At 37.2% G+C, this 16,826-nt stretch overlaps 1 protein-coding gene across 13 annotated transcripts in view; it reads left to right on the forward strand.

The window, feature by feature from the left end:
- Window positions 1-253: 253 nt before the first annotated feature.
- The window catches only part of LOC123556504 (E3 ubiquitin-protein ligase MYCBP2-like), a 166,289-nt gene continuing 149,716 nt past the window's right edge, over window positions 254-16,826 (forward strand). For 11 of the 13 annotated variants that reach the window (XM_053542723.1, XM_053542730.1, XM_053542731.1 and 8 more), the window contains exons 1-9: window positions 254-533; window positions 8,361-8,430; window positions 10,063-10,290; window positions 10,678-10,831; window positions 13,630-13,826; window positions 14,652-14,790; window positions 15,148-15,263; window positions 15,609-15,674; window positions 16,362-16,452. In XM_053542723.1, the coding sequence (XP_053398698.1) occupies window positions 412-533; window positions 8,361-8,430; window positions 10,063-10,290; window positions 10,678-10,831; window positions 13,630-13,826; window positions 14,652-14,790; window positions 15,148-15,263; window positions 15,609-15,674; window positions 16,362-16,452 (1,183 nt within the window). In that variant the 5' untranslated portion in view covers window positions 254-411. The remainder of the gene's footprint in view (window positions 534-8,360; window positions 8,431-10,062; window positions 10,291-10,677; window positions 10,832-13,629; window positions 13,827-14,651; window positions 14,791-15,147; window positions 15,264-15,608; window positions 15,675-16,361; window positions 16,453-16,826) is intronic. The other 2 variants (XM_053542724.1, XM_053542734.1) reach the window with 1 other exon arrangement.

Raw genomic sequence — 16,826 nt, forward strand, 5'->3', positions numbered from 1 at the left:
TTCAGAACGCCTGGACCACATCGGATAATTTGACGCAATGACTTATACATGCACAGCGGCTTTATGGTGAATACGCACGTACACGTGACCCTTTCTTTTCTTTGTAGTTAAAAAGTAATTTATGAACATCAGGTTAGCAATTCTTTTTAATGGGCCTGGTTATGTGTAATTATTTTACATCTATAGGTTACAGAGCGAATTTATTTGCTCTTTGTAATTTTACCAAGCGTGTGGTAAGCACGCGGCACCGGCACGTTCCCATAATTCACATGTCAAAATGTCAACTTTTGCAAATCGAAAGTTGGGAAATAAAGTAAAATCTCAGTGATTTTTTACTTTCAAGAGACAGGATGCAACTGAAAAATCACTAACATCATCTCTACATATTTATGAGTATTTAGAATATATAGAATGGCTGCTGCTTCTGTACTACCTTCCACAAGAAGTGAACTTGACCTGTTTTTGAAAGGCGACAAACTAGGACAAAAATTCCACGAACTGTTTCAGCTTGCGGAGGAAAATAATGTTCAGAAGTACGCATAATTGCAATAAATTTGTCAAGACAATATGCATTAGATATTTTCTCGATTTAAAAATGTCTCTCGTTAGAAAGACAAAAATTCAGCCTTTCACTTTCAGGGTAGTTCAATAACATTAAACTTGCACAGGGCGACTTTTAATATTTGGACGTTCAACATGTCCCTGTGTCAAGTTTAATCAAATGACAGCCGTTTGCATAGCGAAAATTTCAAGCTTATTTTATTGAAGTATAATGTAGGAAAAGTCACAAACACATAATATATTGGTTTACCTTAATTAAATCGGCACCACCAATCACTTCCCGGACACATTTTTGACAAACTCCTTCTTGGCCTATCCCCACATAAAGCGTCGGGGCCAGACGAATTATCCCCCCGTGTTCTCAAGGAACTTCATCAAGAAATCGCCCCCGTCCTTTGCCACATCTTCAACTTATCCCTAAATACAGGCATTGTCCCTCAAGACTGGAAAAAAGCAACAGTTGCACCAGTCTTTAAAAAAGGTCTCAAATCAAAACCCAGCAACTATCGACCAATCTCTCTGACCTGTATTGCGTCCAAACTCCTTGAGCACATCGTGGTTTCAAATCTTATGTCCTTCTTTGACAAACACAATATTATCAGCCAGTTTCAGCATGGTTTCAGGTCGGGTCATAGTTGCGAAACTCAGCTTATTAATTTTACCCAGGAACTTTATAGTAATTTAGAACAAGGCCAACAAACTGACGTCATTGTAATGGATTTTACTAAGGCATTTGACAAAGTTGACCGTTTGAGGCTAATTTACAAGTTACAATCCCTAGGTGTTAGTCCCCAAATAACTAATTGGGTCAAATCCTTCCTCTCTAATCGTACCCAGAAGGTCGCAGTTGAAGGTCACCTGTCCAGCGAACTTCCAGTCCTGTCTGGAGTTCCACAGGGGTCTGTCCTTGGGCCTTGCCTTTTCCTTGTATACATTAACGACCTGCCTGACTCAGTCAAATGTAAAACCCGTATGTTTGCAGATGACACTTCAAGAAGATCTCCATAAATTAGAAACATGGGAAAGAGTCTGGCAAATGGAATTTAACCCCGACAAATGTGAAGTCCTTAGAGTAAGTAGGAAGAGAAATCCCTTTATATATCCCTACAGGTTACACAATACAGAGTTAAAGTCCACCTCATCAGCTAAATACCTAGGAGTAACTATCTCCAATGATTTGAACTGGTCACAACACATAGAAAACATAACTTCTAAGGCAACCTCTTCCCTTCGATTTATACAGAGAAATGTCAAGACAGATAACATAAAGGTCAAAGAAGCTGCATACACCACCTATGTCCGCCCCCAGCTAGAATACTGTTCAACTGTGTGGCATCCCTGGCAGAAAACCCTCACCCATAAACTTGAACGAGTCCAAAGGTCAGCAGCTAGGTATGTTATGAATGATTACAACTATACAAGCAGTGTAACTGAAATGTTGAAATCCTTAGAATGGAAAACTCTCCAGTACCGTAGGTTAAACTGTTCATTACTTTTGTTTTACAAAGTAAGGACCCAGACCATTGCTATTGACCAAGGTTACTTGTCCCCCATTAGAAACCTGAACTACTTGATCCCTTATTCCAGCACTCAATACTTTGCTAACTCTTATTTCCCTAGAACCATCCGTCTCTGGAACTCCCTCCGCACATCAGTCAAAGCTAGCCCCAGCCTCAGTATCTTTACAGAGAGGCTGGCGGCGGTCACTATGTAATTCTTCCATTCTGTCCTATTTTAACTGTAGCATACTGTCCTTTTATCTTTTACTTTTAATACTGTAATATACAAAATTTCTTTAACAACTGTTTCTCTGACAGCGCCGACCAGTCATAATCGGAAATCGATTGTTGGTTGTAACGATGTAGATGTAGATTACCCAGACTCTTCTAGCATAATTTAATGAAATATTATGCCCAATGCAACACTAAAATATATACAGAATCAATTATACATGCTTAGACGAAAACAAATACGTTTAACCTACGGCACTAGTAAAAAATTCTGCGGTCATTATTTGACACACGGGTACCGCCAAATGCATATATGGACTAGCCTCTGAAACTGCTTTGATATGAACTTATAACTTAATGAAAGAACTATTAATTAAATTTCTGCAGTCAGATAAATGCTGGTAACACATATCAACTGTATAATTATACACACTACTACATAAGACAATACGTACCGTAACGGGCCGCATTGTTTATAAAATCCGATTGTGAGATTATTTTTCGTCTAAATTCATTCTTTATAATAAAGAAGATTTGACAGTTCCGTGTTTTGGTGCGAAAGTGAATGGATTTAAACTTCAAAGCGTGGACAGATCTTCAGTGCTTTCAGTAAGACAGTATGTTCAGTGGATGTGTAAAATAGGTTTCTTTGTCCTTTGTTGGTATTTAGCTTTCGCCTTTTAGTCACTTTCATCGTGAACTTGTAAATGGTTCCGCAAGATATTTTGCGGAAAGCTCTACCGGGAAATTTAGAACTTCGATAAAATGTTGACTACATGAAATGTCAAAATCGTAAAATATTGAAGTCCAACGTTTATTTATAGACAGTGTTTTTTTTTTCACCAAAATATTCGGTGAAATTCGGCCCCATTCCCCCCTCAAAATAGTATGTCTTTTTCCCCTTTCTGATGCGTAAAATTCCCCTCCGAAAATACAAAAAAAGCCAATCAATTAAATCATAATTCACTAGTTTATTTAATTTATTTTCATATAGAAAACAGTTCACCACGGTATCTCGCGTTCTGTTTACATCGACACCGGTTGGAGTAACTTCCCTTGATAAATCAGAATCATCGAAGCGCTTTATTATTCTGCACAACAACATAGTTGAATGTTAGTCTGTAAATGATTTGCATTCTATTTGTTTGGCTGGGTAGTGTTGAGTTTACCATCTTCTAGTCAGTCAGGGATTGATTTTATGCTTTGGGAAGGGACTAGTCCAATGCATACACTTTTTTTTACAGTTTGTTTTACATTGTGACAGGTCAAATGTAACGACTGCAAATGTCAGAATTTGACAGAAATAAAAAAACAGCCACTCACCGACAGCTTGTTTAGGAAGGGACCTAATGTCTTTTGTTAATTTTGGTTGTCTAATGGATATCTTATCCTCCACATTTGAAAAATTTATTTGGTTATCTGGTATTGATATGCTACATTGAGTTATATGTCATGTCACATGTTCTTATGGGCCCTGAATTTATCAATTAACTTGAAACTACTTTTTTTCAACACAAATGAAAATTCCCTTTTTCTTAGTTTTTCGTCGTATTTTTCCCTGACCCCCTTCCCCCAAAAGTGAAAAAAATCACTGATAGAACAACCTTTCAGAGGTGTAAAATTCCACTCGCAGTTTATAGTCTGGATAGGACGAATGGACCTCACTGTGTACTCGACCGATCGGACGAGTGCTTTTTACGTTGTAACTTTACCAAAATTCAACAAAAATGTTTTGAATTACATTGCGAAATACGATAGCAAACTTTGTGTCAGTAGACTCTTAAAAATTCAATTGCATGATATACAGGTGCGTGCTAGACTGTGATTATTATTATTGATGATGCAATTATTACAAGAAATACATGTACCATAAGCCAGTCAGGATAAACTTATTTATCCTAGTAATGTTGTAGTAAAATACCTCAGACTCTACCGCGGATCGAACCCCAGACCTTATGATCTGTAGGCAGACACTCTAACCACATCGCTAAAGGGTTAACCCAACAGCAAGGCTGTTGGAAGTAGCCTTATATACCTACAACCACTACACTCCTCTCCTCTCTAATATTGAAGGACCAGGCATCAACTGAACATCCTATCAGTTTCTAGACCAAGGCATCAACTGAACCTCCTATCAGTTTCTAGCCTCACCCAAATGCATTAATCTGTCAAACATCCTCATCACCATTGTAGTAAAATACCTCAGACTCTACCGAGGATCGAACCACAGACCTCGTGATCTGTAGGCGGACATTCTAACCACGTCGCTAAAGGGTTAACCCAATAGCAAGGCTGTTGGAAGTGGCCTTATGTACCTACATCCACTACACTGTTATCCCTTACCGTGCTAAATTTCTATGATGAACTTGTCCATCTTTCAATTTGGACAGTACCATTAACTGTTAAAAGGGGTGCCTACCAAAAAAGATACTGACTGAATGACAAACAATGCTTAACATGATCAGACTGCACAAGTAGAAATTCTTGTTGTATAAAACTGTTAGCACGGTTTTAAAATAATTTCACTCAAATTGTCCTTGTGTGACCTTCTACAAATAATGTTCAAATTTTTCTGATTCTTAAAAAAACATGGCCGCCAGAGGGCATGGTCACTTCATCAACACTATTTAAACAACATCTCCTCCAAAACCACTGAATGGATTTTGATGAAACTTTACTCAAATGAATTCTGGATAACCCTCTTTAAAATTTGTTCAAATGGTTCCGGTTCAGTGAACATTTGGGTCTTTTTGGTTAAAAGTAGGTTTTCAGCTATCAGACTTTTTTCTCTAGAGCTTTGATATTTGGCATGTGATATAAGGGTTTGACTCTATCATAATAGTCCAACTTACTACCCTAAGGTCAAAAATGGCCACGCCTCTGTGTGTGACATGTACTTACTATAGGCTTATATATAAGAAACTTTGAAACTCTTCTCTGAATCAATAATAGCTAGAGCCTTGATAAAATCTGAAATAGTAACTTACAAACACACAGATGTAATTATTTATTGTCTTTATAGTTTAACATTTGAAAAATGAATTTTGCAGAATATTCTGTGGAAATTGATACTAAATCATCGTCCTATATGTATTAAAGCAGCATGCCTCCAGATTTGGCCAAAAAATAATCTTTCTTTCAAATTGAAGTTTTGGTCATATTATGAACATTAGAATATGAATTTTTGTTTCTAAAATATTTTAAAAATTCCAAATCAAGAAAAAAAGATGACCGCATCGGGAATCGAACCCCAGACCGCCGCGGCAATAAAGACATTTTCCCGTCATCGTAACCAATATCGCTGTAGCTGAAGTAGTGAATAATGACTTCAAAATATAGATATTTATAATCGAGACAGTTTTCCTGGAGTAACAGTGTGACAAACGCTTTTCGATTTTCATCGTAAAAAGTAGTAAAAACAGTAAATTCTCATGTGTTTCGTAACATAAAGTTTGTCAGTAATCAAGTTTTAAAGCCTTCTTAAGAAATATAGCATTTATTTCAAGATATCTAAAAAAAGTTTGTTTTTTTTTGTTGTCGAACAATCTGGAGGCATGCCGCTTTAAAGTTACTGATTTTATTTACAGCTCTAATAAAATATTTGTGACATCTGTTTGTACTTCTTTTCCATAGTCAGTATCAAAGCTCATTCAGTGATTATGTTTATTAGTCCCCTACTGGTTGAAAACCAGTTTCGGGGACTATAGGAATGCACTTTTCCGTCATTCCGTCCGTCTGTCCGTCCGTCTGCAATTTTGTGTCCGGTCCATAACTCTGTCATCCATGAAGGGATTTTAATATTACTTGGCACAAATGTTCCCCATGATGAGACGACATGTCATGCGCAAAACCCGGACCCCTAGCTCAAAGGTCAAGGTCACAATTGGAGGTCAAAGGTCAACAGGGCTTTTTTCCTGTCCGGTCCATAACTCTCCCATCCATGAAGAGATTTTAATATTACTTGGCACAAATGTTCCCCATGATGAGAGGATGTGTCATGCGCAAATCCCGGACCCCTAGCTCAAAGGTCAAGGTCACAGAGGTCAAAGGTCAACAGGGCTTTTTTCCTGTCCGGTCCATAACTCTCCCATCCATGAAGAGATTTTAATATTACTTGGCACAAATGTTCCCCATGAGGAGACGACATGTCATGCGCAAAACCTGGACCCCTAGCTTAAAGGTCAAGGTCACAATTGGAGGTCAAAGGTCAACAAGGCTTTTTTCCTGTCCGGTCCATAACTCTCCCATCTATGAAGGGATTTTAATATTACTTGGCACAAATGTACCTCATAATAAGACGATGTGTCATGCACAACTTTCAGACCCCTAGTTCAAAGGTCAAGGTCACACTTAGCAGTCAAATGTTAACATAGCATGAACAGGGTCTGTTTCGTGTCCGGTCCATAACTCTGACATTCATTAAGGGATTTTAATATCACTTAGCACAAGTGTTCCCCATGATGAGACGACGTGTCATGCGCAAATCCCGGACCCCTAGCTCAAAGGTCAAGGTCACAATTGGGGGTCAAAGGTCAACAGAGTTTTTTTCCTGTCCCGTCCATAACTCTGCCATCCATGAAGGGATTTTAATATTACTTGGCACAAATGTTCCCCATGATGAGACAACATGTCATGCGCAAAGCGCAGACCCTTAGCTCAAAGGTCAAGGTCACAATTGGAGGTCAAAGGTCAATAAGGTGTTTTCCCTGTCCGATCCAGAACTCTGTCATCCATCAAGGGATTACAATATTACTTGGCATAAATGTTTCCCATGGTGAGATGACGTGTCATGCGCAACACCCAGTACCCAAGCTTAAAGGTCAAGGTCACACTTTGAGATCAAAGGTCAAGAGGATTTTTTTCCTGTCGGTCTATAACTTTGTCATGCAAAGCAGGATTTAGATATCAGTTGGCACAAATATTCCCCAGGATGAGACAACATGTCATGCGCAAGAACCAGGTCCCTAGGTCTAAGGTCAAGGTCATATTTAGAGGTCAAAGGTCAAATTCAAGAATGACTTTGTAAGGAACATTTCTTCTTCATGCATGGAGGGATTTTGATGTAACTTGGACCAAATGTTCACCACCATGAGGCACCCTTGTTTTTAGAATTACGTCCCTTTGTTGTTACTATAAATAGATTTTATTGTAACTTTTTTATTACTGGCGGTAGAGAAAAATCGAGACCACTTTTCTGTGGTACAGCATGCATGTTACATCCAATTTTTAGGTGTATTTTGACCTATCTCTACCTGGTAAAGAGTTTCTTGTGGACTTATATTATATAGATTTTTTTTTTTTTTTTTTTTTTTTAAAGATTAATTTCCCTTTGTTGTTACTATAAATAACTTACATGATAACATTTTTATAATCAGCCAAAAAAATTCAATATGAAAACAACTGTGGGTTTTTATATATGCACATTTTAATCCAAGTGTGTTGTTATGTGTGTTGTTATCACATATTGTATATGTAGTACAATATTGTTTATACATCATTGACAGATATCAGTTCATTATACTGCAGTAGAGAAAATTAGGTGCCTTCCAGTAGGGGACTTTGTATTGCATGGCAATACTTCATTCACTTGTTGTTATGTGTCTTTCTGACTAAGACTTAAAACTTGACTCTGAAAAAGGCTATGTAAAAGCCAAAACGTTGGTCTTATAATTAAATTGTTAAACTAATCCTGCTTTGGTTGTGTGGTTACATTACACTTCAGTGTTTTAGTACAGTGACTTAAAACTTAACTGGTATCTTATCTTAAAATAGCTAATCCTGAAATGAGTTTAGATTTCCTGTAGCCTTTTGTGTGCATAAATTTCTGTAATGAAAAAAATGTTAGTGAAAGTCACAAATTTCTGTTTAAATTCTAGCCCAGCCAATGCATTGATCTATCTAGTATAAAAGCATGAATATCATTCATGAGATAGATCATTCTGTTTACTTGCCATTTTTGATTGTTGGTGAAATAAAGCAGTCTGACAAGTGGTGAAATTAAAGTTATGTTATATGCTTATCTATAAGAAAATGACCATGGCTAATATCTGTTTTTCTTTGACATTTCAGAAAGAAACAAGAAAAAAAGCCAAAGAAATCTAAACACAAAGTTAAAGAAAAGAAGTCAAAGGTATGTAAAGTATGTATATGTTGCTTTTTGTCTTGTACAGTAGTTCCTAGAAATGTTTGGTCAAATGTGATATTGTAAGAGTGCGGGTCAAATGTATGATCAGTGTATTTATAGACTGAAAAACGCTTTATAATGTCAGAACATTTTTCATCATTTTGGGAATGCTGCCAACAGTTGTGGTAAAAGTCTTTGGAAATGGTCTAAATTCATAAAAGAAATAAAACTTGACATATTGTTATATAAAGATATTTTAAATGCAGGATGGTATTTAAATGTGTTCAGCAGTAACTGTTGTCTATCTAACCTAAATATACAGTGAAAGCTTTAAAGTAACAAAACGGTTGTTAACTTATAAAAGTTAATGATATCTTGGAAATTTTGAATTCTAACTGGGAAAGACATACTTGTTTATTTTGGGACTGCCTTTTTTGGTCAGAGGTTTCGTTTGCTTTGGGTTTAGCACCATTTTTAGCTCATCTGATTTTTTGAAAAAAAAATGAGTTATTGTCATCACCAGATAGGCTTTGGCATTGCCTGGTTAAGTTTTATGTTTAGGTCAGCTTTTCTCCTAAACTATCAGAGGTATTGCTTTGAAACTTGCAACACTTGTCCGCCATCAATAGCTGACCCTGTACTGCAAGAAACATAACTCCATCCTGCTTTTTGCAAGAATTATGGCCCCTTTTGGACTTAGAAAATATCAGATTTCTTGGTTAAGTTTTATGTTTAGGTAAACTTTTCTCCTAAACTATCAAAGCTATTGCTTTGAAACTTGCAGCACTTGTTCACAATCATAAACTGACCCTGTACAGCTAGAAACATAACTCCATCCAGCTTTTTGCAAGAATTATGGCCCCTTTTGGACTTAGAAAATCAGATTTCTTGGTTAAGTTTTGTGTTTAGGTCAGCTTTTCTCCTTAACTATCAAAGCTATTGCTTTTAAACTTGCAACAGTTGTTCACCATCATAAGCTGACCCTGTACAGCAAGAAACATAACTCCGTCCTGCTTTTTGCAAGAATTATGGCCCCTTTTGGACTTAGAAAATATCAGATTTCTTGGTTAAGTTTTATGTTTAGGTAAACTTTTCTCCTAAACTATCAAAGCTATTGCTTTGAAACTTGCATCACTGATGTTCACCATCATAAGCTGACTCTTTTCAGCAAGAAACATAACTCCATCCTGCTTTTTGCAAGAATTATGGCCCCTTTTGGACTTAGGAAATAATGGGAAGGACAATATTTCTATTATACAAGGACAAAAAAATCAGATGAGCATCTGCACTCGCAAGGCGGTGCTCTTGTTCAACAGTATTTCAGTTGGGCAATGGCAGGCAGTTAACCTGAGCAGTGTCCCTGGGTTCTTTACAAGTACTAACCTGTTCTCTGCAAGTAACACCACATGAATCAGAGATAGAGGATGAAATTTCTTTGATCAAATCATCAAAAAGAACATACACCTGAGGATCAAATTTGTAGACCTGCACTCTCCATATCAAGCTAAATGGGCTGGCTTTTGCTGAAGGTAAGGTTATAGGTGGAAAAATCCCTGAGTCCTAGAAGCTTACTATGTAGGGACAGTTATTTAAATCATTATCAATTCCGAAATTCTTCCTTATGCTGTTTAACAAATATTTTAACAGAGAGATGCAAGCCCAGAGGAGATACCAGAGAACCTGACTACTAACCTGGAGATTCCAGGCAATCCCTCAACCTTCAATGTATATGCTCTTGTACGACAGACACTGCTTGAGAAATGTATGAAAGAAGCAACGAAAGTTTACCAGAAAAGTACAGGAAATTTTTCAGACTCCGAGACAGATGAGGAGACAGATGATAAAAGCAAAGATGCTGCTGTCAAAATACCCAAGGTTTGTCACTTTAATGCTTGTATTGACTTTGCTAGTAAAACACTGTATGCAAAGCATGTGATGTTAATCACTTTAGAGTGAAAGGAAATCTTTGAGATTTAATAATTCATATGTAGATTTGACCAAAACTACAATTTATAATTGCGTTAGAATCTTAAGAGTAGATGTTCAGATAAATATGTAGTTTAGTAACAATGTTCATATACACACAAATTTCATCTCTACTGATTACAATTTTACAATATTTAAAAACATTTGTATCTTTAAAATAAAAAGAAAGGAATAATGAAAATTAATATGAAAGGTAGAGAAGTACAGTTTTTAATTGCCATTTGAACAAAATTAACTGAGAAAGGTGTAACATATGATTTGTGAATATATTTTCAGATTGTTGGGCTTGGACTGTGTGGTGTGTTTGAACTGGTACGAGAGACACGTGCCAACTACCCTGAATTATGTGTGAAGGCAATGAAAGCCCTGCTTGACATGTTACAGGGACAGATGCCAGAAAGTATGAAACATGAACCCACTGATGTTGTTGGTATGTGTAATCGACAGTCTGAACTTTAGACATTGGTTAACACTTCATGATTATTGTAGTCAGACAGTACATAAGCTTAAAAAGCATGTCTTGACAGCAGTTCACTGTTTAATTATGTCTCCCCCCTCTGGGGGAGACATATTGTTTTTGCCCTGTCCATCCGTCACACTTCATTTCTGAGCAATACCTGGAGAACCATTTGACCTAGAACCTTCAAACTTCATAGTTTGGTAGGGCTTATGGAGGAGACTACCCCTATTGTTTTTGGGGTCACTCCGTCAAAGGTCAAGGTCACAGGGGCCTGAACATGGAAAACCATTTCCAATCAATAACTTGAGAACCTCTTGACCCAGAATGTTGAAACTTCATAGGATGATTGAACATGCAGAGTAGATGACCTCTATTGATTTTGGGGTCACTCTGTTAAAGGTCAAGGTCACAGGAGCCTGAACATGGAAACAATTTCCAATCAATAACTTGAGAACCACTTGACCCAGAATGTTGAAACTTCATAGGATGATTGAACATGCAGAGTAGATGACCCCTATTGATTCTTGGGTCAGTCAAAGGTCAAGGTCACAGGGGCCTGGTCATGTAAAATCATTTCCGGAAAATAACTTGAGAACCACTTGACCTAGAATGTTGAAACTTAATAGGATGATTGGACATGCAGAGTAGATGACCCCTATTATTTTTGGGGTCACTTGATCAAAGGTCAAGGTCACAGGAGCCTGAACAGTGACTTAAGAACCACTAGGCCAAGAGTGTTGAAACTTAGCGGGATGACTGGACATACCAAGTAGATGATCCCTATTGCAGCCAACCATCAGTGTCTCTTTGACTTTCGCTCCTGACCCCTATTGACTTCTTGCCTATAGGACTTTGCATTGGGGGAGACATGCGCTTTTTAGCTCACCAGAGCCAAAGGCTCAGGGTGAGCTATTAGGATCACTCACTGTCCGGCGTCCGTTGTCCGGCGTCCGTAAACTTTTACTTTAAATGACATTTCCTCATAAACCGCTAGGCCAATTTCATCCAAACTTCACAGGAATGTTCCTTGGGTGAAGCTCTACAAAAATTGTTCAAAGAATTGAATTCCATGCAGAACTCTGGTTGCCATGGCAACCAAAAGGAAAAACTTTAAAAATCTTCTTCTCAAAAACCAGAAGCCCTAGAGCTTAGATATTTGGTGTGCAGCATTGCCTAGATGACCTCTACCAACTTTGTTCAAATCATGACCCCGGGGTCAAAATTGACCCCGCCCAAGGGGTCACTTGATTTTACATAGGAAAATCTTAAAAAATCTTCTTCTCAAAAACCAGAAGCCCTAGAGCTTAGATATTTGACATGTAGCATTGCCTAGTGGACCTCTACTAAAGTTGTTCAAATCATGACCCCGGGGTCAAAATTGAACCTGCCCCAGGGGTCACTTGATTTTACATAGATTTCTATAGGAAAATCTTCAAAAAATATTAAAAAATAAACCTGAAGGCCTAGAGCTTAGATATTTGACATGTAGCATTGCCTAGTGTACCTCTACAAAATTTGTTCAAATCATGACCCCCGGGGTCAAAATTGACCCCGCCCCAGGGGTCTCTTGATTTTACATAGGAAAATCTTCAAAAATTTTCTAAAAATAAACCAGAAGGCCTAGTGCTTAGATATTTGACATGTAGCATTGCCTAGTGGACCTCTACAAAATTTGTTCAAATCATGACCCCCGGGGTCAAAATTGACCCGCCCCAGGGGTCACTTGATTTTACATAGGAAAATCTTCAAAAAATTTTTTTAAATAAACCAGAAGGCCTAGGTCTTAGATATTTGACATGTAGCATTGCCTAGTAGACTTCTGCAAAATTTATTCAAATCATGACCCCTGGGGTCTAATTGACTCCGCCCAATAGGGTTACTTGATTGTACATAGAAAAATATTCAAAATTTTCTAAAAATAAACCAGAAGGCCTAGAGCTTAGATATGTCAAATGTAGCATTGCCTAGTGGGCCTCTACAAAATTTGTTCAAATCTTGACACCCCCCCCCCCACCCCCCAGGGGTTACTTGATTGTACATAGGGAAATCTTCATAAATTTGCTAAAAATAAATCAGAAGGCCTAGATCTTAGATATTTGGCATGTAACATTGCCTAGTAGACTTCTACAAACTTTGTTCAAATCATGACCCCCGGGGTAAAATTGGCCCCGCCCCAGGGGTTACTTGATTGTACATCAGAAAATCTTCAAAAAAATTTTTAAAAACCACCAGTTTGACATTTGAAACATGTAGCTCATGTTACTCTGGTGAGCGATCCGGGGTCATCATGGCCCTCTTGTTTACAAAAGCAATTTCTAGTTGCCTCAGATTTTACCAAGAGTCTGTCAAGAGTGTTACTTTTAGCCTATATAAGCTTGCTGCTTAGCTCAGTAGAGAGAGCGCAGATCTGCATATCGGGGGGGTCATGAGTTTCATCCCTGGGCAAGGCATATGTTCTCCATGATGATTTGATAGAAGACGTTGTGTCTGAAATCATTCGTCCTCCACCTCTGATTCATGTGGGGAAATTGGCAGTTACTTGTGGAGAACAGTTTTGTACAGAATCCTGGAACACTAGTTAGGTTAACTGCCCCCTGTTGAAAAATGCCGTTAAACCCCAAACAAACTTTTTGGCTATAATACACCATATTTAGGTAAAACTTGAAAGAAGATGCAGAATTTGGGCTTTTATTTCTGTTTCCGTTATCTGTGAATATCTTAAATCAGCAGAGCTTATTTCTGACACAATATTTCATTACTTGTTACAGATGGATTGTTTCAACTCCTAATGGACATTGCTACCAACTCTGGGCCAGACTTTGTACACCAAGGGCTGTCATTGACCTCGCTGGCATGTTCGGCATTGATCAGTCTGGTTATAGCGCTAGGAGACACAGGAAAACTTCTCACTGCAGTGGCAGCTCTACTTATGAGTACAGGACCTCTTGCATCTGAACACATTAAGGTGAGATATTTTTCTGAGGGCAACGCTGAGCAATGACAAGGTTATCAGAGCTGTGAAACATCACTTGATCACTTCCCACAGTGCACATTTCTGGCCAAATAACGACCCACTGGATTACAAAACAGGTACAATTCATTACTCCCAGTCATGGCGAAAGAGTTTCAAGACTTCTCTGACATTTGGTCAGATGACCTAGGACAGCCCATCTGACCGAATGGAAACTCGTTGACAGGATGTAATAAAAAATTAACCGATGTGTAAGAAAACTGTATTGTAAAAACACTTTGTCAGTAGTAAAAACCAACACGCTTTGTACCATATTAGATATATACAGTCAGATGCACTGACCCTCCACATCGGACCTAGCCATTGCTGGACAGGTCCATCTGTCTGGCTGGATTTCCCCATGACTGTGCTCCCCCATCTATCATTTCTTCTTTGTTGCTAGATGGTGACACCTGTTTAGTGTTATTAGCGATCTAAGAATGAAACTCTAAAACAAGGTCCATTGTATTATATTCCTACAAAACCAGGGAACGTTCTGAAACGGGGCGTCGTTGATTACATGCTGTTCACATAGTCATAAGCAGTTGTAGAACATAGTAGTGAAATGCATATCTTTCTATATTCCCTATTCTGTTACACAATATTACTGATATTTTATGTGATTGTTGTGCAATGTAGGCACTTAGATTTGCCCTGTCTGTCCTTCCATCCATCTGTCTGAATTTGTATTGTGCATATGTAAAAATAAATTGACGTAGAGTTATCAAACCTAGAATTCTGACTGCTGCAAATTGAGATTGTATAAATCATATATTACAGGTACCTGGAATTTTGACCTCCTTACAGAAGAGTGTACAGGCAGTGCTACAAGGCAAGACTCACCTGCCTGAGTGGTTCACACATGGAGTAAAGGAACAGTCCAGATTGTTTTCTTTCAACTTGCAAGATATACCACATAGTAAGATACATATGTTCCTTGTAATGCACTGGTGAATCATTTACTCAGTTCAGTCAATTTCAGATACACTATTTTGATAAATGCTCATACTGAAACTTATAGTAAGATGATTAAAAGTTGTGGAAAGAAGACAAAAAAATGAATGGTTGCATTTCAGAAAACTGACAAAATATACAGTATTCATTCTAAAGTTAACTTGTACTAGTATAACAGTTATACATTACCTATCTCTTTTCTCATTTGATAGAACATCTTGACATAAATGAGCTAAAATAGTAGTTATTAATTTTTACATGCATTTAAACTTAAAACAGTTACTTGTTAGTATGTACAGAACTTTTTCATTTACTATTTTAGCATCATCGCTAGAGTCACAGGGCATATCTGCTATCACATCAGATGGTCGCTACCTGTACATACACAATAAATATGGACTCTTCAAGATAGGCTCTGGATATGGGGGATCATTAAAGGTAGATATGATTAAACATGTATGTTATATTTATGAAATAAATGTTTTATAACATGATTTAGGTGACAAAAAACTGAGTTTGGTATGGTTGACAAACATGAAAATTGCATGTCAGGTTTAAGGTAAAACTGTTCTGTTCAGTAGTGATAAATTGTATTAAGGATAAACAGTGATAATGATAAGTGGTAATACATGTAGTTATAAACAGTAATAGTGATAAAATGTAATGGTGATAAACAGTAATAAATTACAGTGTAGCTGCAACTGCAAGAAAAAATCTGTTTATTCTTGAAATTTCTACAATTGTGTATGTTCTACTAATTGTTGGAACTTCTCATATTTTTAGGGTCACATAGTTTGCTACAGAGAGATGTTGCCAGCCAAGTCCAGTGTATGGTTAGCCTATGCTGGGGTAAGTGCTTGTCTGTGATAAAACCAAAATTCTAAAGTTCTATGAACATAAAAAGAGGATTTTCTCAACAGCTGAATGGTTAAGGTGACAGGTTTTGAAATCACTTGCCCATAACTTTTTTGGGCTCAAGCCCAACTCAGATTATCATGTGAAGAAGCCAGCCAACTGGCTTGCGAAAAATCAGTTGCTTTAGAAAGATGCCCCCTTTCCCGCATCCATCATGAAAAGCAGGAAATCCACCATTTGACCTGAATTGAGTCAGTCTGTCCTAACATACAAGTAAAACAAAACAAACCACTAATACATAGGGACTAAATTTGTACCATCTAGGCCACTTTTAGTGATATTTTTGCCAGTCTATGAAGTTGACTTGTCTCAATAATAGTTCAGAGATCAGGATTTTGACACCTTCATCTTGTCTGTCTGTTCAAATATTACTGTAAATCTAAACACGTAAGTCAGTGCTCATCAGTATTTTATATGGAATTAGCTTATTTTGCAATTTTGCATTACTGAACACAAATGTAAAGTGGATGTTGCCTGATTTATTTGGTGCTCTGCCACCTTATACAGGAAAATGTAACTTTCGAAGAAATATTTAGCAAATGAAATAAAGGTAAATTATTAATAGTGCTCAATATAATTATGTATAAATGTATAAAATTGTTCTTGTTTCTGTATTTTCAGTCATTGCTATTATGTAGAATAGATAATTCCTCTCAGCTGTGTACAATCAACACTGACTCACTAGAAGTGGAGAACCTCTGTGATATGGATGGTATGACATGTTTATTCTTACTACTGTCTTTGTTTACTTGTAGGAGAGATCTTTTTTTCCAAGACAAGTTTAAAATGAGCTGCAAATGAGAAATGTAAATCAGGCTACGGGACTTTAAATACTTTCTTGTGGTTTGTTACCTTTATCATTATGTATAAATTAAACAAGTATATTTTGTTTCAGTGACTGTAATCCAAAGTACTCGATTAACCTAAAATTAAGTTACGGCTTTTTAAATCTGTACATATTTTCTTACATGGAAGAAACTGACAGTTGAATCTGAAGATGGTTTATAATCAGTTCAATACATGGTGTTGACTTGATAAATGTACTACAATATTTGAATGTTTGTTATTTATCATACTTTGGTTTCA

This window comes from Mercenaria mercenaria, chromosome 5, assembly GCF_021730395.1.
Source record: "Mercenaria mercenaria strain notata chromosome 5, MADL_Memer_1, whole genome shotgun sequence".
In the NCBI taxonomy this organism is placed as follows: Eukaryota; Metazoa; Mollusca; class Bivalvia; order Venerida; family Veneridae; genus Mercenaria; species Mercenaria mercenaria.